The sequence below is a fragment of the Falco punctatus genome (assembly GCF_963210335.1).
Source record: "Falco punctatus genome assembly, chromosome: 20".
Lineage (NCBI taxonomy): Eukaryota > Metazoa > Chordata > Aves > Falconiformes > Falconidae > Falco > Falco punctatus.
The window spans coordinates 3,525,185-3,547,609 of NC_137600.1; the positions used below are offsets into that span (position 1 = coordinate 3,525,185).

The window sequence follows — 22,425 nt, forward strand, 5'->3', positions numbered from 1 at the left end:
GAGTCCCGTGCTCTTCAGTTGCCTGCAAAAGTCAGAGGCTGAAATCTCAGTTTCTCGAGCGTGCAGGGGCTGGAACCCTGGGGCCAAATGATGCCGCTGGACCCCCCCATGACGGAGCTGTCGCTGCCGGGGCGCTGCGGTGCTCCCTGCTCCGGCTACACCCAGCCAGGGCTCTGTGTGTTGCAATAGCTGCGTTGCAAATCCATGCAGTGCTTAGTGAGCAAAAGGGCTCTGCTCGCCCCAGAAATCCCCCCTGAGCTGCCCGCCAGCCTTCGCACTGCAGTTGGGTTTTATCGATAATGCAGGTCTGGCGCAAGTGCTAAAAGCAGGAGCTCTCGGTGACCTGCCAGGAGGCTTTGTGCCGAGCTCCCGTCCCGGGCAGGCTCAGCGTGCCTCCCAAGCATGCAAACCTGGGCAGGGAGCTCCTGCAGAGCCAGGCACATGCAGGATTTAGTGCCGGGACACAGGGGCTCGGGTCCTGGCCTGGGGAAGGCAAACAGGACTCAGAAGCAACGGCGAGCGCCCGGATTTGAAAGAGAAAGAAACTTGTCGTCCTACCTGCTCGCTGGTGCTGCAAAGTGTGAAAACACCGAGTGTAAGCTCGCTGGAGCTGCAACCTCGCTCCTGCATCTGTGGCTGAGGATGAGCATGCGAGAGGAGTGACTCCAAGGTGCTGTACTGAGACCAGCCGGGAAGAGGAGCAATGCGGAGCGGGAGGGGATGCCAGCGGGAGCATCCCTGCTGGGAGCATCCCTGCTGGGAGCATCCCTGCGTGCTCGCTCCAGCGGCAGCCTCTGCCAGGGGTGGGCTCAAAGGAGCGTCCCCCTTCCCGGCTGGGGAGGGTGAGCAGAGGTTTGGGTCCCTCCTGCTCTCCTGCCCTGCCTGGCAGTCCTGCAAAGCCCTGGGGCCATGCTGCCTCCTCCTGCTGGGACCCGCTGGGTTTGTGCACCTACAAGGACACAGGTGGGACATGCAAAGTTAGTCTGACGGTAAAGCCACCCCGCCTCGTACAAGGTGTTTTGATGGCTGGATCCTGCAACGCTTCACTGTCCCTGTACACCCCAGGAGCGCTGGAGGCGGGGGGGTGCTGGCATCACCCCAAGAAGGGCACAAGGATGCCCCATGTCCAGCCACTTCCTCCCAAACACACAGGGACCACGCTGGGCTTTTAAAATACCATTTATTACAATGGAGCCTTCCAGGCTAAAATCCCAAGCCAAGAGCCCGGGGTTGGTTTCTGGTGTGGCAAGTTGGGGTGGGCGGGTGGGTTTGGGATGATTGGGTGTTGGGGGTTTTTTTGCTTTAAGTTTTCTTCTTAAATAAAAGAGAAATTAAGAGGCAGGGAGGAGAGGGCTCCTGTCCCCTCCTGCTCCCCAAATTAGGACAGACCCCACTTGTGAGTAGAAGGAAGGATGCTGCAGTGCCTGGAGGCATCTGGGGACCGGGGTCCCCTGCACCATGCCTAACCCTGCTGCAAGTCGAAGGGGGTGGCAGGACCCCCACAGCGGCTCCGGCTGCCCAGGGTGACAACGTGCCATCAGACAAACCAACCACATCCCGCAGCTTCTGCTTACAAATTCAAGTGGAAGCTGGATGGGTTTCTTCTTCCTCATGCTGCTGATGTTCAAACGAAAACAAAACCAAAAAAACAAAACGAAACCAAAATAAAACCACAACACAGCCCTCGTGCTCCTGTAAACATGAGTTTCTCCTGCTGCTCGGTCTCTGCCAGTCCTGCAGCGTGCTGGCAGCTGTGGCGCGGGGAGAGCAGGGCTCCAGGAGCGCCGGGGGCTGGCGCCTGGCCCCGAGCCCCTCCGCAGGGACAAGCCCCCGCTACCCCCGTCTCCTCTGGGGCTTCGGCCGGTGGCGTCCGCTCCACACTTGGCGCTGGGGCAGGTCACCCCACTCTTCCTCCTCCTCCTCCTCCTCCCCGTCTCCTCCCAGGGATGCTGGAGCCAGGGCAAGGACGGGCTTTCAAACCACAGCCGAGGAGGAGGAGGAGGAGGAAGAGGAGGCTGTGGCTGCCGACGATGAAGGAGAGGAGGAAGGGGAGGTGGAGGCGTTCCAGAAGAGCCACCGCCTCTTGGGCTGCCGTTTGAGGTGGAGGTAGTCTTCCTTCTCCCGCTCCTTCTTCGCCCGCTGGTAGTGATCCTCCTCCTTCAGGTACCACACCGGCGGCCAGCGGTGCTTCTCGAAGTACTCCTGGTTCTCTGCAGGGACACCAGGGGTGAGGGCAGTGCCAGGACTGCCAGGACACCCGTCATCCCGCCCCGGCCCCCGCTCACCTCCCGACATGGCCTTCATGTCCCGGGGGAACTTGCGGCAGACGTTGTTGTAGTTGGTGCAGATGTGATGGAGGCACCAGTCGGCGAGCTGGTAGGCGCAGTGGAACTGGAAGAGACGGAGCCCACGTCAGAGCCCCCACGGCACGGACCACTGGGGAAGCCAGAGGGATTCACCCCACCCCTCCACGGACATCCAAGAGCAGACTTGGTTGTCCTCTCTGCCAGGAGAGCATCACCCCCCTGAGCTGCCAGACCCCCCTGCGTGGCACCACCCAGCACCTCGCGCATCACCAGCCCCGCCGGCACGGCGTGCTGTCCCACCTGAGCCAGCTCCAGGAACACGAGCACATCCCCATCGATGTCCACCATCATCTGGGCCGCCTCCATCAGGCCGGTGACGGTGTACTGCTCTGTGGGGGACACAGGGAGTTACCGGGCAGCTGGGACAGGGTGACAGCGAGGGACACTGTCCTGCTGCAGCCACCTCGACTCACCGGTGAGAGCCACCAAGTGCGGCAGGCAGAGGCGGTTGGCGAGGATGATGAGCTTCATGTCGTCGAGGTCGGGGCTGGAGCTGAACTGCCCGGTGTAGAGGTACTCCAGCACCGCCCGCATGCAGCTCTTGCTGGTGTAAGGAAGTGCCACCTGCAAGACACACACTGGCTGTCACCTTGCACCCGTGTCCCCAGCTGTCCCACCCTCCCGGGACAAACCCTCGTTACCTCGTTGGTGGAGCTCTCCACGAAGGGGCCACCGAACATTGCGGCCATCCAGTCGCAGCTGGAGATGAGCAAGGGCTTGTGGGCACTGATAGCACCATCATCCAGCACGAAGGTGACATCTGGGGACAAGCAGAGGGATGCTACTGGGACCATCCTTGAGCACCCAGGGCTCAGCCACAAAGTGCCTGGCACTGGGGACAGCAGCGAAAAGGGGACAGAGCCTAGCACATCCTATATTTTTTCCTAAAGATTTCTTTTTTTTTTTTTTTTTTTTCTGCATCCCCCACCAGCTCAGAGGAGCTCAGGGAAGAGCCCTGGTGGGGCTCCGCTTCTTCCGGGGGATTTTCCCTGAGGCACATCACAACACACTTGAAAGCAAAGGGGAAAACTCAGGAACCAAACATCTCGCCCAAGTTTGAGTCATTGGGAGAGCTGAGAAGGATGCTGGGGGTCTCCTGCTGCCCCGCTCTGCTCTCCACCCTGGACCACAGCTTTTCCTGGTGGCGTGCCATGGGCCAGCACACATCCGTCCCCCGGCAGTGACAGCTTGACCACATCAAGGTCCGTCCTCATGAACCAAATCCAGCTGGAGGGAGGCTGGGACGTGCACACACACCCCCCCGGGATGTCACCCCGCAGCGCTGCAGCACAAGCTGGTGGCACGTGGTGCTGGGTGGAAAGCTGGGGAAGTCCTACCAAGGGCACATTGCTCCTCGTAAATCAGATGACCCAGGGGAAGTCTGGGCCTGGGAGGGAAGGAAGTCGCCTTTGCTGCTCTCCCGTAAATAAACAGAGCTGTCAGGCGAGCTGGGGAGCAGGGAACCCAGGGGAAGGGCCATTACACTCACACTTTCTAGGGGGAAGACAAAAAAAAAAAAAAAAAAAAAAAAGGCAGCTATAAAAATCCCAGAAACTCACAAAGTGTGACCAAAAAGCCCAAGGAAAGCGAGCGAGTGCCTGCTGATCCACAGCACAGCCGCCCTGCACATGCCTGGGGCAAAGCCAGGAGCTGCGAGCCCCGCATCCATCCATCGGAGCCCCCCATCCATCCATCCATCCATCCGAGCCCCCCAGAAAGGAGAGGGGGTGCTGCAGATGGTCCTCCCCCTCGGCCCGGAGTCGTACCCGAAAAAGTCCCCTTGGCCAGGCATTCCTTCACCCGGTTGGTCCTCCGGACGTGGAAGGCTTTGGTGATCTCCTGGTTCATGAACGCCTCGTTGTTGAGGATGTTGGCCACCATCATCCGGAGGTCGAACACCTCCAGCAGCTCAGCGATGTGAGCAATGTGCATGAGGTCCCGCTCGTTCTCATCCAGCTCCCCTGTGTACAGGTACTTCAGCACGGCCCGGAAAGGACCTGGCTGGATGGAAGCATCCATCTTCACCACCACCATGAGCTTGGACTTGTAGGTCAGCGGGTCTTCTGCCATCTCCTCCTGGATGCTGGTGAAAGCCCGGCTCCAAGAGGAGAGGTTCCTTCCCCGCCGCAGCCCGTGCTCCCCGTTCTCGTAGCGGTTGCCCCGCAGGATCCCATCACTGGTGGAGGCTCTAAGGCACGGTTTTCGCTGGCCAGACCCGGCCTCCTCGGTGCTCTCGCAGATATCGAAACTAGCAGCTCGCAGGAGGAAATCCCGCCCGTGGTGCCTCTCCTCTTGGTGCAGCATCCGCTCGGCGGCCGCGGTGACGGCCACCCCAAAGCCGTGCCCCGCGGTGCTCTGCTGGTCCTCCTCGCTCAGGTCCATGAGGAACAGGTCGTAAAATTTGGAGGAGGAGGTGGAGAGGTAGATCTTGTGTGCGTAGATTTTGATCTTCTCTTGCAGCACCAGGATGACGTCCGCGCACAGGGGGTCCTCCAAGAGGTGGGCTGGACGCTCCTCGTTGTTGGAAGGGGGGTCTGGGACGATGATGATGGGTGGAGGGGGCTTGGGGGGAAGGAAGGGGGCTTGGAGAAGAGGCCGCTGTACGTTGCGGAGGTGGGACTTCCAGAACTGCAGGTGACGGCGGGAGATGAGGGCGGCACGGATGGCATTGTCAAAGACGTCCTTGATGCCAAACTGGGCCACCACGCTCGTCTCGTAGTAGGGGATGCCCAGCTCCTTGGCCACCTCCCTCCCCTTCTCCGGGGGAAGGATCTCGTTGGGTTTGATTGGCCTGAAAAAGAGGGGAGATAATGAAGAGACCTCTTCAGATGCACGATAAGGAGAAAGCGTTGGGCAGGCACGGACACCTCCAGGGCACAAGAGTCCCACCTGGCCAAGGGTCGCCGTGCCCGATTGACGGCCTCCAGGTCGGCATAGCGCAGGTCGAGCTGGCAGCCCACCAGGATGACAGGTGCGCGGGGACAGAAGTGCTTGATCTCTGGGTACCACATGGTCTTCACATGGTGCAGGGAGTTGGGGTTGGCGATGGAGAAGCACAAAACCACAACGTCGGACCTGCGAGGAAAGGAGGGTCAAGGTCCAGCGTGGCGATGGAGCCAACCCCGCCGTGCTTTGGCACTGCCCTCCCTCCCTGCCCGGGTAGCCTGAGGCTCTGCCCCTCCCCTACCTGCCATAGGCAAAGCGCCTGTCTTTGTGGTGGTCACCAAAGGTGTCCCAAAGCCGCAAGGACACACTAACATCATCTACCACATCCCGGGAGCGCTCCAGCACCTGCGGGAAGAGAAACACCATCCAGCTCATGAGTCCTTGAGACCTGCAAACGCAGGGCTGCCCCCACCCCATGCAGGGTACGGAGGGGCAATTCACAATCCCGCTGCGGGGAGGGTGCAGCTCCATCTCCCTGGGGTTCGCAGGGGGCATCCATGAGCCCAGCCCCCCCAGCATCCCTCTCTGCACCCCCCCAGCCCTCACCTCCTGGCAGACACGGTACTGGTCAATGGCCCACACCGTGGGCACGTGGGTGGCGAGGAGCTGGTACTGGGTCAGCGTGGCGTTGCAGGCGCGGGCACAGATGAGTCGGGTCTTGCCCACCGCGTTGTCCCCGACCACGACGCACTTGATAGTTTCTACGTTTGGCCTCTCATAATCCATGTCAGAATCCATTAATTGGGACCTGCAGGGGGAAGCGGGGTGGGGGTGGGGGTCAGCAAAGAGAGCCAGGACAAGCCGGGGGGCTGTCTCCAGGTGGGACGGGACGCCGAGGGGGATGAAGCGACAAGATGATGCAGATACTCACGCTCGGAGCTGGCAGCCCCTCGCAGCACGGGGGAAGCTCTGCAGCCAGCGGCAGCCGGGAGCCCCAGCGAAGGCAGCGAGTGAAGGCAGCTGCCCACCCCGCGCTGGCTCCCGTTCCCCGCCAGTCCCCTTTAAAATTTAATATTCCCGTGGCAGCGTGTGTTGCTCTGCCGCGCGTCAGACACATGCCCTGCGTTTGATTCGACCCTCCTCCCTCCCCGGCTCTCAGGCTCTGGCTCATGCTTGTTCATGTGAGATGAGGCTTGGCTTTTTTTTTTTTTTTTTTTTTTTTTCCCCTCCCCTCCTCCTTTCCCCTTTCTCCCTTTCCAGCGTTCGCAAGCGAAGCTTCCAGATCCGCCTGACCCAGTGCACACCCGGGCACTGCCAGCCTCTCTGGCTGCCTGGCTCCGGCGAGCACCAGCTCTGTCCCTCGACACTGACCTGCCCCCCTTTTCCCACCCTGTTCCCAGAGGGGATATTAGAGAAGCGAAGGAGAAGCTGGTTGCATTTCCAGGAGGCTCATCAGCCCTCGGGTTTGGAGGGCTCCCAGCATCACCAGTCTCCCAGGGCCAGGCGTGACCCCAGTGTTCCCAAGAGGAAGGTGGGTGCTATGGGTGCTGCGAAGCCGGTACGAAGCGCGCGCATCCTGCGAGCGGGCATGCCCGGGTGTACCACCCTCTGCCCCTTCAAAGCCCCAGACTCTAAATCAGCCAGAATTAACTCATCACAGCGTTAACGCAGGGATTTATGTGCTTTCCAGGGAGAAGAGCGAGGAGAAGATTGAAGGAAGGGGAAAAGGACAAAAAAAAAAAAAAAACCACAAACCCACCATATCCCAATTGCTCTGAACTTCCCAAAGCTGCAGCTTTTTTCTCCCTTGTCACCCCCTCCTGGCACCCGAGCTGCTATAATAAACCACCAGCGCAAAGGCTCAGTGAGCTAAAATACCCGGTAACGATGGCAACCGAGCCCTGCACGCCATCCCTGCACGCGGGGACCACGGACACACTTCCCTAAACTAGCAGCCTGGCAAGGACTTTCCAATGTTAGCACCTCCCTCCCGTGCGCAAGCTCTCTGAGCACACCTGGCTCCTCCAGCCTGGAGAAGACGGCACGTGAGAGGGCTCAGCACCGTGCAGGATTGAGCCGTGAGCCTTGCGGGCAAGCGGAGGCAAAGGCAGGTGGCACAAATCCAGGGCACTTTTAGGTGCCAGTGCTTAGCCATCGGCGGGTCCCAAGGCAAAACTTCGCCTGAGTAGTTGTCACCAGATGCCACGTTCCCTCCATCCTTTGGGATACGGGGAGTGCTGTTTGTTGGGGGCATTGAAAACCAGGAATAGCAACCTCCTTGGGCTCTGCACAGCGAAAAGGAGTCGGGGCAGGTTGCCTCCTTCCCCACTAGACCCTGGAAATTTGTTTCCACCTTGGGCATGCCCCTCCACGTCCCCTGCTCCTCCCGGGGATCCGCTTTGCTCTGTAGGACCAGGAGATCTCTGGGTGGGGGGGTTGTCAGTGCTCAGGGAGCTTCGCTGCGGTTATTTTTTGGGCCAGCCGCGTTCCCACGTTGGCCGGGCTCATTCAGGTGGTGGGGGGAAGGCACACGGAGATGACAACTGCGGTCGGCAGTTTGGATGCTTGCCCCGGGCGGGATGCTGGGCCTGCACCCAGCTGGCCACGGGGGAGCTGGGAGCCTGCTTAGGAAGTCCAGTGCCTCCAGGGAATTAAGGGCTAAATCCTAATGGGATCAGTGCCTGCGGTGAGGAGAGGAAGAGGGGGATAGCAGCAAGCACAGAATGCAGGCGCCGAATACAGCAGAAGCGTGCTGGGGAGCTCTGGCAGCCCCGCAGGGGTGGCTCGTAGCCCCCCCACCCACAAGACATCACCCCAGGAGGGGGCCGAGAGCCTCTTTGCAGGGCCAATTTCAGCAGGACCATGCCACCACCCCCACAGCCCCCCTCCCCACCTTCCCCATCACCGCCTCCCTCCCAGGAGCACTCTGAAACCCACCAGAGAGCAAGAAATAACCCAAGACATCGGAGTTCCCCCCAGGAAAAGCCCTTCCCTGGGAAGCAGGGCTGCTCTGGCCAGCAGCCCCCCCAGCACGTCGCAGCCCCCCCACTCAAATCACACGTGCCCCCCCGCACCCCAAAATTGCTCCTTCCAGGCTGCCCAGCCTCTGGTTGCCAAGGCAACCGCACCATCACCCCGGGAGCCGTCGCTTAGCAACTCCCAGGCTAAAAATCCTCCATCCCGCACCTCGAGAGGGGAGGAGAACCCCCAAAACGGGGGGGGGGGGGGGGGGCGGGAAGCACCCCAAAAGGGCGGCAATGCCCCCAGATAAGGTGGCATCTGTCGTGATCCTGGCGGCAGCTGCGGGGTGGGGGCTGCGGCGGGAGAGGGGCTGCACCGCGGCCCCGGGGCACTGCAAGGGGGGGTGGGGGTCCCCGCAGCTGGGAGCGGGGCATTGCAATGGAGGCCGGGGAGCACCAGCACCGGGTGCGGGGCATCGCGAGGGGGTCCGGGGAGCACCCAGAGCCGGTGTGCAGCATTGCAAGGGGGGCGAGGGTGCTCGGAGCACCCAGGCCGGGGGTGCAGGACATGGCAAGGGGGCTGGGAAGGACCTAGGCCGGGTGCGGAGCATTGCAAGGCGGGCCGGGGGTGCGGTCTGCACCGGGGCCGGGTGCGGGGCATTGCAAGGGGGGCCGGGGGTGCTGGGAGCACCCGGGCCGGGGGCGCGGGCCAGCGCAAGGCGGCAGCGGGTGCATCGCGGAGGGGCCGGGCCCCTGCTGGCCGCTGGGCCGCGGGGCAGGATGCGCGGAGGCGGAGCGGAGCTGGGAGGCGGAGGGGGGGGTGTCCCCCCCCCGGTACTTACACCAACACAGACGAAGCGGCGGCTCCCAGGGGCCGGGGCCGGGCTCGCCCCTCCGGACATGGCCACGGCGCAGGTTGCGCGGCTCGGCACTGCGCGGCTCGGCGCCGCGCTGCGCGGCTCAGGGCCTGGGGCGCGGGGGCCCATGCCGGCACCTCGGCCGCTCCGCTCTCCGCATCCGCGGCCCGCTGCGCTGCGCTGCGCGGAGCCCTGCGCGGAGCGGCGCGCTGCAGTCGGGGCCGCCCCGCCTTCCATTCACAAAAAACAAGCGGCCCCGCCGAAGCCCCGCCCCCGCCCCCCCGCCGCCGCCCATTGGCTGAGAGCGACGGGGGGGGGAGGGGGGAACACACGCGGGGGGGCTGCGGGCGGGCAGCGGGGCCGGGGCGCCGGGGGGGGGACCCCATCCTACCGCGCATGGGACCCCCGCGCTGCCCCATCCCTCCCTTGCTGGGGTCCCCATCCTGCTCCACCCCCCCCCGCCCCTCATGGGGGACCCCCATCCCGCTCCCTCAGTCCTGACCCCACGGGGGACCCCCATCCTGCCCCCCCAGTCCTGCTCCCAGTCCTGCCCTCCATGGAGGACCCCCATCCCCCCCCCCCCCCAGTCCTGCTGCCATGAGGAGACCCCCATCCCACCCCCCCCGTCCTGCTGCCATGAGGGGACCCCCGTCCTGCGCCCCCAGTCCTGCCCTGGCTGGATCTCTGTTCTGCCCCTAACCCCCCCCCCTGCCCTCCATCATGTGCTGCATCCAGCCCTCATCTTCCCCATGCATCTCCCCTCCATCTCCCCACTGCAGCCCACCCTCCCTGCTCCCCCCACACCGGGAAGGGGTGCACCCTCTGCCCCCCCTCCTCTGAGCACTTTTCCCCTCCCCTGCATGGGGGCTGCATAGGGCCACCAGCCCCCAGGGTCCCAGCCAGGCCCTGCGCGGTGCTGGTGGTGCTGCCAGGCCAACAGCCCGGCTGAGGATGGGGCTGTGCCGGATGAGACCCCTCCTGCGGCCGCACACAAGGCGCAGCACCCCCCCAAGAACACCCCCAGCCCCTTGCAAAGCTGCTTCTCCGGGGGTGAGGGGGGGGCGCAGAGCTGACCCATCCATCCATGCTCTCCAAACCTAGGCCACTCACTACAGCACTGCCTTTGAACCCTAGCCTGCCACGCTCCTCGCAGCCCCCTCCTCACCCCGCAGACACCCACCCCCCCCCAGCCCCCCCAAGCTCTGCCACCCCAGGGCATAAAAAACTCAGAGTCATCTTTGCAGCGGGGCTGCCGGGAAGGCATCCGGCACGCTGGCCCTGCTGCTCTGACCCCGTATATCCGTATATCCGCATCATGTGATGCTTCGCCATCCTTCCCCAAGGCTTTCGGCCGCTTGCCCCCCCCCCCTCCCCGCCGCATCGCCTCCACCGAGCCACGCTGAGCTCGGCCCCCCCCCCCCCCCTCCCGCTCATCTCGCCTGGGCTCAGGCCCATGGCCGCCACTGATGCAACGCCGCGTCAACCGGCGTCAACCTCGCGCCTTCGCATCGCCGCCCAGCGCGGCCCCCAGCCCCCTGCCGTTGCCCCCCGCCTCACCTAACTCGCAGGACGGGGATCTCTCTCTCCATAGCAGAAGGAGATGGAGGCGCTTATTTGGGGAGGGGGGAGCCTTTTGGCTTTTGAGCCGGGCATAAGCAGCTCCCGCTGCTGCCTCTGTGCCCACGGCGGTGGCGAAGCTATCGGCTTCACGGAGAAGTTATTTATCCCCCTGCAACGGGAGCTGCGAGCAGCCGAGCTGCAGCTCTGAGCTTTCTTCTCCTCGGAGTAGATCACGGGGAAGGAACACGTAAAGCTTGTTTGCCAGCTGCATGATTTGGCTTATTTGCTCTCTTCTAGCAGGTGCTTAATTGTGGCAGAAAAAGTTCCTGGCAGCTCTTTGGGCATCCAAATTCCCGCCTGCCCCCCTCCCTGCTAGGCAAAACAAAAGCACAATTGTCACTGGCAGCCCAAACACCCACCGCCTTTCCCGGCGGGAGAGAGCCGGTGGCGGGAGGCACCGGGAAGGGCACCGGGCAGGGAAAGGGGCTGGGGAGCATCTGCGGAGTATGTGGCCGTGACCCGCAGCCCCTCTCCTGTGGGAGGAGAAACACAAGTCTCAGCGGCTCTCGCTGCATCATACAGCTCCCCAGCCAGCCCACACCACGGCATGGCATGGCACAGCATGGCACGGCATGGCATTGCATGGCATGGCATGGCATGGCATGGCACGGCACGGCATGGCACAGCACGGCACGGCATGGCACGGCATGGCATAGCATGGCACGGCATGGCATGGCACGGCATGACACGGCATGGCATGGCATGGCATGGCACGGCACGGCATGGCACGGCATGGCATGGCACAGCATGGCACAGCATGGCACGGCACGGCATGGCACGGCATGACACGGCACGGCATGGCATAGCATGGCACGGCATGGCATGGCACAGCATGACACGGCACGGCATGGCACGGCATGGCATGGCACGGCATGGCACGGCATGGCATGGCACGGCATGGCACAGCATGACACGGCACGGCATGGCATAGCATGGCACGGCATGGCATGGCACAGCATGACACGGCACGGCATGGCACGGCATGGCACGGCACGGCATGCCATGGCACGGCATAGCATGGCACGGCATGGCACGGCACGGCACGGCACGGCATAGCATGGCACAGCATGGCATGGCACGGCATGGCATGGCACAGCATGGCACGGCATGGCACGGCACGGCATGGCATGGCACAGCATGGCACAGCATGGCACGGCACGGCATAGCATGGCACGGCATGGCATGGCATGGCATGGCACGGCACAGCATGGCACGGCATGGCATGGCATGGCACAGCATGGCACGGCATGGCATGGCACGGCATGGCACGGCATGACACGGCACGACATGGCACGGCATGGCACAGCATGACACGGCATGGCAAGGCACAGCATGGCACTGCATGGCACGGCATGGCATGGCACAGCATGGCAAGGCACGGCATGGCACGGCATGGCACGGCATAGCATGGCATGGACTGGCACGGCACAGCACGGCACAGCATGACACGGCATGGCATGGCACGGCATGGCACGGCATGACACGGCACGGCACGGCACGGCATGGCATGGCACGGCACGGCATGGCACGGCACGGCACGCCATGACACGGCATGGCACGGCATGGCATGGCACGGCACAGCACAGCATGGCACGGCACGGCACGGCATGACACGGCATGGCACGGCATGGCATGGCACGGCACAGCACAGCATGGCACGGCATGGCTGCAAGGCGACAGCTCCCCTCCCTCAGCACCGCTGCCCCCGGCAGGGCTGTGGGTAAAAGGCCGGCTGCTGCCCCCTCCCACATCTCTCTCTGATTTAAGCCTCTTGAACCTGTCCCAGAGGGCTCCCATCTGCCCGGCTCCGTAATCACCCTCGCTCCCGGGCAAAGAGCTCCAAACCCGACGGCTTAACTCTGGGGGTCACACCGGGGAGCTCAACGCTGGGCGTCACACCGGGGAGCTCGCACCGCTGGCACCAAGCAGCCACTACCACCCCACAGCATCCTCCTCCCTCCATCTCCCCCTCCCCAGCAAGAAATGAAGAAACTCTCCGGGTATCGGAGATGTGAATGGACATTGCTCCAGCCGTGCCCTCCTCGATAAAGTTTTTTGACTCTCCGAGATTTAATGCCAGGAGCATTTCCATCCTTTCCCTGCCCAGGGATTTGCCCTGATTTGCCGGGGGGGATGGATGCAGGGATGCAAACCCCTTTGCCTTTTGCTCCTTGGAGCAGCCAGCAAATAAAGCTGAGCTCAGCATTATCCACCTTGCAGAAGGCTCAGGGGCTGCGACACACCAAGGCGATGCATCCCTCGCCGGCAGCACCCTTCCAAAAGTGGATTTGCAGCAGGGAGACACCCCGACACCCTCCGGTAGCCCCAAGGCGCGTTCCCACAGCCCCCGCCATGGGGCACCTGCCTTTGCCTTGCTCTGCCCTAAGCCCTGCTGCGAGTTTTCCACCTGATGCGTGGGGGAACGGAGGCGTCGCCGTGGCGCGTGTCGAAGGGGAGCAAAGAGCAAAGTCCCTGGAGAAAGTGGCTGGAGGAAAAGTGGCAGAGCTGGGAGGCTGGAGGAGCCGGTGCCACGGCCAGAGGGTACTTACAGGCTGTGAGCCATAGCGGTCATCTTCCCGGCGGGGCTGCCTTTCCCCTGGGTTTCCATCTCTTTCTCTTGGCAGACGCTGTAAGGAGAGGGCAGAAGGGCTCTGTGAAAACACCCCAAACAGGGACTCATGGCTTAGAAGCCCCCCCGGGCTCCTGCACGATGTCACCCCGCTACCCTGGGGACAGAAAGCCTTTGGGATGGCAGGTCCTGCACGGCCACCTGGGCTGGCCCAGGAGTGTCCTGGTGCAGGGAGATGGCTGTCCCCAGTCTACTGAGCAGCTCTGCCCGCCGTCCTACACCTCACTGCCAGGTCTGCTCACCCCACGCTACCACCTTCACTGGACGAAGCAGCCGAGGGGGAGATGCACAGCCCCGTCCCCTGCACTAAGTTTCACAGGGACAGCCCCCCCTCGGCCCCAAGGGCTGGCCAGCGGGGTCAAGGGGTCCCCCAGTACATAGCCCCTGCTCCACGCACCTTACCCTTGGGCTAAAAGCCTTTCCTGGGGACATGTGCACCCTGGGCAGTGCCTGGTTCCTGGGGTGGCCAGCAGCCCACCGGCGTGTTTGCTTTGGCCAGCACTCCCCTCCTACGAGCTCTGGAGCAAGGCAGGGCAGCAGGGCTCTCCCCTCCTTCTCCCATCACTGGATCAATGGTGCACGCACACGTCAGGCTGGAGCAAAGTCCAACCTGAGCTCCTGCTGGGCAGTGGGAGTGGGTTTCAGAGACCCACCATGGTGCTGGGTCCTTCCCTGGATCCACCCAGGAAAAGCAGTTAGGGCCATCCATCCATTTTGCCGCTCTGAAAACCCCCCAAAACCTGCAGCTTTTCTTCCTGGGTGATGCTACAAGGGGTCTCCTTGCTGAGGACAGCTGTCCCAGGTATCCAGGTGAGCTCCCCAGCCCCATCAGAGGGATCGGGAGAGCTGAGTCTTCCCTCGCCGGGCAGCCAGGGAGGGACACAGCACCTCAGATAAATGGTTTTTAGGGCTCAGTATCCATTTGGACCCAGCAGGCAAGGAGAAGTCTCCAACCAGCACTTTGCAAAAATGGCAAAACCCAACCCGACCGCGACGAGGGAACAGGGGACAAAGGGACCTTGTGCCGCTGGAGACGGCACGATGGGATGTGCCACCGCACTGGTGGGGAGCAGACTGGGAAGGAGAGTCCAGGAAAGAGCTGATACTAGAGGGGAAGTTCTAAAACAAGGAGAAAGAGCATTTCTCCATCTTTCATCCCCTGTCCTGCCAGAGCAACAGGGTCTGCCTCCGAGCCGGGAGATCGGGGTGCTCTGGAAATTCACTCTATACACATACTATGACCCAGCTACATGCCTGGAGCCCACCTCCCAGCCCTGAAACACAGCCACCTGATACGCCACGGGTGATAACTCATCCTGCCATCGATACGGCTGCAGAATTTCAGGCATTCATCACTCAGTTTATAAATATTTAAACCCAGAAGGAGCCATGTGCTCCTGTAAAATGCAACGCATTATACAAGCAAAGCCTCCCTCCCTTTACCCCAGCGTGGAGTTAATGAACATCTGGGGCTCTCCAGACAGATCTTTTGCAGCTAGAAACCAGGTCAGGGCAAAATTCAAGGTCTTAGTCCGTGCATGCAGGATTTCTGCACCCTCCAGCTGGGATGCATTGGATTTACCACCCCGGTTGGTGCAGAAAACGCTGCCGATAGGAAATTGCAGCTAAGGCTGCTCCTCCAGCTGCTTTCTCCCACCACCCCAGCCAGGTTCTGGGCATGCACGGCCGGCCCCACGCTCCCGGCAGGGCTGCAGCTGCAGCCTGAAACATTTACAGGCTCCCCGCCGGCCGGCTGCTTCATGCAGTATTCACAGTTTCATACAGTATTAAGAGCTGCTGACGCCTCGTGAAAAAACTGTGAAAAGCTTCTATTTGGGGAAAGTTCCTCTTATAACTGTGCATCCTGTGGCTTCTCTGTTTCCCTTTTCTCCTGGCTCTCTTGCTGTGGAGAGCAGAGTGAAAAATAGGCTGATAACGTTGCCAACGAGCCTGGGCTTTTCATCAGAAGAGAAAAATAACCCCCCAAGCAACCTCCCCCCCCCCCTCCCCAAGGAATTAATTCTCACATTGCACCCAGGGAGCTGCTATGGGTGCGGGGTGGGTGTCTGCCTGGCTTGCTGCAGCTTGGGGACCGATGCTCAGCGAGAAGGGGGAAAGTGCCATCTTCCTGGCTCTTGGCCCTGGGTCTTGCTGCAGCCAGCACCCAGCGCAGGGAATGGGGCAGGGGCTGGGGGGGTTTGGTGGGGGCCTGCATAGCTCCACGTTAAAAAATATAATAATAATTAAAAAAAATAAAAAACTCAAAGAGCAAGGAGACTGTTTCTAAGCAACTGTCTCCAGTAGGGATGGAGAGCAGGGGAAGGGGAAGAAGGAACGCTGGGCAGGGAGAAAACTTCTGGGGTCCCAGAGCCCCTGGCAGGGTGAGGGAGGGAGCAGAGGAGCTGCCTGGGTCTCTCGGCAGCGATGGCTGTTTAAAAGGCAGGAAAAGAGGGGATGGGGGGTGTCAGACCACCAGCAGCCAGCACTGATGGCAGACCAGGACCCCCTGGGGCTGAGGCTCGTGGGTGGCTGAACGGGAGCATCAGCTCCTTCCCCCACCGCAGAGCCCGGCTGTGCCTCGTGTCTTTGCTTGCCAAGCAGCACCCAAGCCCCCCAGCCCACCCCTCACCCTAACGGCTCCTGGCCCAAGGAAGGGGCACAGTGCTGCCTGTCGCTCCACCAGGTGGTCTGCGGGGCGAGCAGGGTGGGCAGGTGGGCAAGGAGACACAGCAGCGTGTGGTGGCTGCATGGACATCCCAGCTACTTGCCAGGTGACATCAACACCCCTTAGTGAAGCAGCAGACAGCAGCCGTGGAGAGCCACCGGTTTTGTCAGCTCTGTTCTCGTGGGACAGCAGGGTGGCATCCATCCCATGCTGGAAGGTTCTTTGCCCCCATAACCTGGTGCCCTCTCGCACGTGGCTTTGCCCAGCGCCCTCCTCTTTGCCCACACCAGCCACTGGCCACTTGCTAAACCCCGCTCGCCACCACCAGAGCCTCGTCGGGGTCCGACAGCCCAATTCTCAACAGCTCAAAGGGGAGTGAAGGGGCGACGAGGGAACGGGGAGCTGAGAGCATCACCCCCTCCGGAGGGCCTGCATCAGCCCACAGGGCTGGAAACCGCCTGCAGCCGCATTTAAAGCCACCCCTGTGGCGCGAGCATCCTCCAGTGCAGCCCACCAACCCATTTCCAAACCCTCAACCCTGACAGCCCTTTCCAGCCCCCCGCAGCTCACCAGCATGGGGAAAAAGCCTTCAGCCTTGCCATATCCCATTGCTGCTAGCAGGGCCAACCTTGGCAAAGCCCTGGGGAAAAAATAGGGGATAATTTTGCTCGGGGCAGCTGGCACAGTTACCTGTGTACGCGGGCTCTGCACCGTCCCGCCGCTCTCCCCTCTGGTCCAGCAAATCTCTTGGCTTTCCTGAAGTGCTAACTGGCCTGGGACAGGTAGGACCCATTTTTATATGCTCGCCCATGTGATCCAAACAAATGCCCTAGGGATGAGTTTTTGCACTGACACAAATAAAGGGGCTGGGACTAAAACCTGTTGAACCACAATCCGTACTCAACGGACAGGAATTTTCCACTCGCTGTGGGTGTGCCAGCGGCACGGCACGCGCCGAGCCCACATCTCCTTGCTCCCAACAATCCCACAACTCCAAAGCCTTTCAGACTCATTCCTAAATGTATTGCAGCTGGAGAAAATGAACTCGGGCGGAGGGATGGATGGGAAGCGTGAAGGAATATGTTTGAGCCAGTGATTACATCTAAATTCTGCAAATCACTCGCTATTTCTCCCACGGTCTGTGGAAGAAAAGAAAGCAGAAGATGCCAGCCAGGGTGAGGAGGGGGGTGGGGGGAACCCTTTGCGCCTGGAAAAGCAAACTGCCCCTGCAGCCTTGGGGCTTGGCAACGGCACTTCTGCACGGGTTGGAAGGTGCTTTTGGGAGCCACGAGCTGCCCAACCTGCGGGATGCTCCTCGCGGCCCATCACGGATGCTGCCGCTGGTGGGAAGGCAGGCAGGTACCAGGGCAGGGTGAATTAAAGGGATCAGAAGTGATCAGGATGGGAATGGAAAGGGGAGGGTGAGCTTTGGGTGAGCAGCGGTGGTGAGTCAATGGGAACCGAAGGACCAGGGAAATGGCCACAGGCCACGGAAAGGAGAGGTGGTTCGAAGGGCTGATTCAGTGGGACCAGCTGGTGAGTCAATGGGAAAGGAGGGAGCTAATGAGCTGATGGGCAGCAGGTGTCCATCAGGCTTAAAAAGAAGCAGGGGGAGGCCCTGGGCCTAAACCAGCTTTGCTCAGGCTGCTTTTCTTGGAGGGACTGGAGCACACTGTCTGCAGGTACCAATCTAACTGATAACAGGCAGGAACGTGCCGCTCGGCACATGCACGGCGGTTTTGGCTGCTGCAGGTCTTGCCTCACCTTCTGATGGAGATGCTGTCGTGCCCCGGGTGCTGCTGCGTGTGGCTGGCACCCAGGGCTTACTCACACATGTGCTATGTGCTCACCAGAGCCATTTGCTCTAGCCCGAACTGAGCTAGAAAGGGGAAGCGAGGGGGATTTTCATGCCTAATTTTGTAGCAGGTACTAAAAGGGTTCCTGTTTTGCTGGGTCACGGAGCAGGGAAAATGTTCCCTGCCTGGAGCAATGCCTGACTTGCAGCTCGGAGCATCCTGCAAATGGCCCTGATCTCTGCAAACTGCAGCGTTTGCTGGCGTCCCAGCTGCCAGGGTCAGCCCTTACCTTTGCAAACTCCCCCCTGCTCAGCCCCTGAGCCAGTGCCCGGCTCAGCCCTGCCGAGGAGCCGGCTCTGGGGCTCTGCCAGACTTGGCTGGGCACAGGCTGCCCTCAGCTGCTGGCTCCTCTGCTGCTGTGGGACTGGGGATACTGGTGGTGCAAAGAGGGGTAGGTGGAAAAGCAGTGGGGGGAGGGGAGGGTTCTGTTTTCCTGTGTGTTGATGGGGGGGCATCGTGCGTTTTCCTTGTTTTGCAGCTGTTTGGTTGTTGGGGTGTAAGGGCAAGGGCTCTGGTAGCTGCAGGAACAGTAAATAGGGGTCACCTTGGGGTTCCCTGCAGAGCCAGGGTGCTAAGGGTCTGGGAGTGAATGCTTGGGGAGGGGGAAGCTGGAAAAACCTTCTGGAAAAGGTAGCCATGCTCCAGGTGTGTACTTGTGGGAAGTACCCTCGTGTCCTTCCAGCATGGGGGAGGGGCTGGGGGCCACCCCCTGCATGGAGCTGTGATGGGGCTCAGGGCTTCCTGGGAAAGCACCATTACTGGGACTCAGCTGAGCTCATTAAACCTGGACAAGCCCCCTGCAGACCAGTTAAACCCATTTAAGGAAGGGTTAAGCCAGTTTAGTGTGATTTGGTACTCTTGATGCAAAGGTTAATCTGGTATAAGTGCTTCAACATTGTGGATTTGGACCAATCTAACGAGTCTGCCTCCCTGTTTTTATCCACCTGACTTAACGAAGGGCCCAGCCTGGCTCCCCTTCATCTCGGGCTGCAGAGAGCCGCTGACGGAGAGAAAATAAACTGGGGGCTGAAGGGAAGAGCCACACGCAGGCTGAATCTGAAACGATGCTATTTATAGGCATCCCTGCTCAGCCAGCCTAAATTCCATGTAGGTCCCTGTGCCTGGGGAGCAGCAGGGTGGGCAGCAGGCAGAGCCAGCCCATCACACCTTGATGGGGCAACTGGTGGGGCCAGGCTCAGCCTGACCTGAGTCAGAGCTGAGGACGCTTCTTCCTCATCCCCAGCTGCTCATTAACCTGCTGGCCCCAGGGCTTTCCCACGAGCATCACCCAGCCCAGCTGGTGAGATGGCAAGGACCAGGAATGGGTGTTTGGTTTTGCTTTGTTTTTTTTTTTTTTTGTTGTTGTTGTTGTCATCTCTAAAGGGCTGTAATCACTATTAGGCACCCACAAGGCATGGGGCAGAGATGGGCCTTCTTGCCAGGGTGCAGCCCTTGGGAGAAGGGCGGTGGGGGGTGGGGAAGAGGGAAGGAAGGTGAAAGTGCTTGGGTGACCCCTCTGTAACCCAGCCCCAGTGCCGTACCCGGCCCACGCAGCATCCCTGGGGAGCATGGGGGGTGTGTGTGTGTGTGTGTGTGTGTTTGAGCAAAAGCCACAGCTGAGGGTTTCTCAATGCTTTTCCTTCACGCTGCTGTCGTGTGTTGGTCTTTGCAGCAGTGCTGCATGGTCTCCCCTGTCCCCAGGAGTGGGTGGTGGGGGGTGGTGGTGTATGTGTGTGTGTCCTTGATGCTGGAGCTCAAACTAGAAATTCAAAGCGATGCTGAGCAGCTCTGCAGTGGGTTGCAGCAACCTCTCAGCAAGTGTGTGAACGGAGGGATGCATGCGGGAGGCAATTGCATTAGGCAGTGCTCCGGTGAGCAACCGGCTGGGCGGTGTGTGCCAGCACCGCTGGGATCTGGGATCTGCCAGGCTGCGGAGCTGCTGGTGCTGGAGGAAAGGAGGCTCCCGCACAGCTCTGTGCCTGCCTTGTGACTGCGAAATGTATGCGCTTAATATAGGCCAAATGAAAACATTCTTCCCGAAATAGAAGACCTTCCCCAGAAAGAGCTGCAGCTCTGGCAGGAGCAGTCACAAGGTGCCTGCTGTGGCAGGGTGGGCGCTGGCAGGTGTAGCTGTGCAAGGCAGCACAGCCAGCGTGCCACCAGCCAGCTCCCAGCGGTGCCTGCCACCAAGGTCACCTCACCCAGGAATCTGCTCCTGGAGCTGCTGTATGTACTACAGACCCCCAGGGACCCTCCCCACTATGTGCCAGCTGGCTCCAGGGGCCAGATCCTGCTTCAGGGGAGGGGTGTGTGGATGGGGCAAGCACCCATGGGGTGCAGAGGTGGGTGGCCCCATCCCTGAGCCATGCGACACCGCGGGTGAGGATTTTGCTTGGTCTCTGCACTGTGCAAGCGTGCTGGGGCGAGTGCTCAGGGTGGTGTCGGGTGCTGCAGGGGCTGAAGCATGTTCCTGCTCGCACGCTGATGGGGCTGGGCTGGCAGGAGAAGGGGCGATCACTGCGTGCTGCAGCGCACGGCAGCTCTGGGCTGCTGCCAGGCTTGGGGGGGGGGGGAGCTGCACCTAGCTATGGGTGATAAGCCCAGCAAGGATTGAACATTCCTCCTCCGAGTGCTCCTGTGATGCCCAGCTGAGGGAGAGGGGCTGGTGCTTGGGGGGCTGTGGTGCCAAGGAAGGCTCTGGGGGGCTCATGGCAGCCCTGGGCCTGCTCTGGTGCTTGGTTTGTGCTGCACTGCATCTTCTGTTGGGATGTGAGTGCGGGAGCCTGAGCAAAGGGCAAAAAAGCACCATGCATCCCCTCCCTGACCCCATAAATTGCTGGGCAGGGGGTGCTGCAGTCCTGGACCTGACCGTCTTTGAGGGCTCTGACCCTTCCCCCTTGGTCGCTCAGGACCTTCTCCACTGCTGGTGGTGACAGCAGTGTTTAATCCATCTTAACTAGACACAGCTGCCTGCTAGGAAAATGGGGTGGATGGGGGTGAGAGTTCAGACCTGGGGCTTTGGCAGGTCAGAAGAGAAAAGCCAAAATCTTTGGTGGTTAATCTCAGGCTGCACTGTGGATCTGCACCTGGCATTTTCCAAAAGGCGAATCTCTGCCGTTTCAGTTTGTAGGCTCATAGGGGTCTGCTTGGGGGTGTGTGTGAATGCAACCACATCACCCTATATTTTACCCCGGCACCTTATTAATGCTGTAGACGCAGAAACCCAGGCTCAGCTGTTGAACTCTTGCACTTGCATGGCTAGCTGGTGCTGTCCTGTCTCCTCTGATGCTCAGATCCCTCTTATCCCAGTAATGCACGCAAGGGCTGGCGCTGCTGCTGCCCAGCGAGCCGGGGGCAGCTTTTTCTGCACTGCCCGCCTGGGTCTCTAACTCCTGCCCCTTCTGTGGCACGAGACAGATCCAGGAAAACTGGAGGCCACTTGAGCCAAGTAAAGCTGTTGCATCACCAAAAGCCACTTAAGTCTTCCCAGAACCTTAAAATTCTCCAAGGCTGACCCTGCAAATCGGTGCAGATGCAAGTTTATGCTGTGCTCTTGGACAAATGCTTTTTTAAAAAAAAATTCACAAAGCTCTTGCCCTGTGGGCTGGCTGGGCAAGGTGAAGATGACCTTGTGGTGATTCAGTTGAAGCCGGGAATGAAACTGTTAGCCGTGCAAAGAGGGAAGTGTGAGGACAGCCTGTGGAGAGGGGAGATAAGAGGCACAGCGCGGCCAGGGCATGGCTGGAGGTGCAGCAGGTTATGAATGGCGATAGGATGTGGTTTTCTGTTTCCTTTGCTGATTGCTATGGAAAAAATAGCTGAAAAATAGGCTGCCTGCAAGGCTGATTAGGGAATTCCCCTGGCCACTGAGGCTCTTGCCAAGTCCTTTCCTTCCTACAGTCTTGCTGGTGGGTATCAACAGGTAAAATCCTTTCTTTTGAGCTGTTTTTCAGACTGTAGGAATTGGTTTCTATTGGTTTCTTGGGTGCTTTGCTCACAGGATTTTTTCCCGATGGGGAAACTGAGGCAGAGAGGAGCCCAAATCAGAGGGAAAAGCTGGGCTGGACTAATGCTGGGAGTACATTTACTGCCCAGAACTGCCTCTGTTCATGCAAAGCGAAACAAACCCTTGTTCTCATGAGCACCGGAGCAAAGCAGCAGCCTTGGCTCGGTGGCAAGAAAAGGGATGAAGTTTCTAATGGGCTGTAGTGGTGAGCTGCAACTTTAGTGCAGCCTAAAACAAATTGGGGGGGGGGGGGGGGGGGGGGGGGAGGGGAGAAACCCTGGGTGCCAAGTTTCCTTTGTCATGGGACTGGGGAAACTCAAGCCCAGCGCTGCCTCCCTGCTCTGCCTCTGCAGGCAATTAACGTCTGGGGCGAGCAGAGGTCACTTAATGAAATGGGATGGATGTTAAGCTTAGATTCCATGAAATAAAATCGCTTTTTATGGCGTGGGGACTTTAGTGCTGGGTGAAGTCAGAAGAAACACTGGAGCGGATTATAAATGGCACTGGTTAATCTTAAACTAACATCAACAGGAAGCCAGTGGCTGGGGTGGGAAATTCCAAAGCTTGCAAACAATATGTT

General features: G+C 60.6%; 2 protein-coding genes across 16 annotated transcripts in view; one reads left to right on the forward strand and one right to left on the reverse strand.

Moving 5' to 3' along the window:
* Nucleotides 1–1,163: 1,163 nt before the first annotated feature.
* On the reverse strand, nt 1,164–16,783 carry RHOBTB2 (Rho related BTB domain containing 2). Of its 5 annotated transcripts, XM_080370589.1 has the most exons (11): nt 16,674–16,783; nt 13,239–13,316; nt 5,859–6,060; nt 5,554–5,657; nt 5,256–5,441; nt 4,133–5,157; nt 3,008–3,126; nt 2,780–2,930; nt 2,607–2,695; nt 2,286–2,391; nt 1,164–2,210 (listed from the first exon to the last, which is right to left on the reverse strand). In XM_080370589.1, the coding sequence occupies exons 2-11, from the start codon at nt 13,295–13,297 to the stop codon at nt 1,975–1,977; spliced, it is 2,277 nt and encodes a 758-aa protein (XP_080226715.1). In that variant the 5' UTR covers nt 13,298–13,316; nt 16,674–16,783; the 3' UTR covers nt 1,164–1,974. The 5 variants fall into 5 exon arrangements, with proteins under 5 accessions (XP_080226715.1, XP_080226714.1, XP_080226716.1 ...); XM_080370588.1 differs by lacking the exon at nt 16,674–16,783 and having other exon boundaries at nt 13,239–13,470; XM_080370590.1 differs by lacking the exons at nt 13,239–13,316; nt 16,674–16,783 and adding an exon at nt 10,627–11,583.
* Nucleotides 16,784–16,958: 175 nt separating this feature from the next.
* The window catches only part of PEBP4 (phosphatidylethanolamine binding protein 4), an 80,598-nt gene continuing 75,131 nt past the window's right edge, over nt 16,959–22,425 (forward strand). For 2 of the 11 annotated variants that reach the window (XM_080370601.1, XM_080370606.1), the window contains exon 1: nt 16,959–17,158. In XM_080370601.1, coding sequence (XP_080226727.1) covers nt 17,064–17,158 — 95 coding nt within the window. In that variant the 5' untranslated portion in view covers nt 16,959–17,063. The other 9 variants (XM_080370604.1, XM_080370603.1, XM_080370602.1 and 6 more) reach the window with 9 other exon arrangements.

What these genes read in the sequence shown, in the direction of transcription:
- RHOBTB2 (XM_080370587.1), bottom strand. Translation starts at nt 9,488, where the DNA reads ATGGGGCAGCGCGGGGGTCCCATGCGCGGTAGGATGGGGTCCCCCCCC. An exon ending in GCCGCTTCGTCTGTGTTGGT is followed by an intron (nt 6,061 to 9,054) that starts GTAAGTACCGGG and finishes TTCCCCCTGCAG; the next exon opens with GTCCCAATTAATGGATTCTG. An exon ending in TGGAGAGCTCCACCAACGAG is followed by an intron (nt 2,931 to 3,007) that starts GTAACGAGGGTT and finishes TGTGTCTTGCAG; the next exon opens with GTGGCACTTCCTTACACCAG.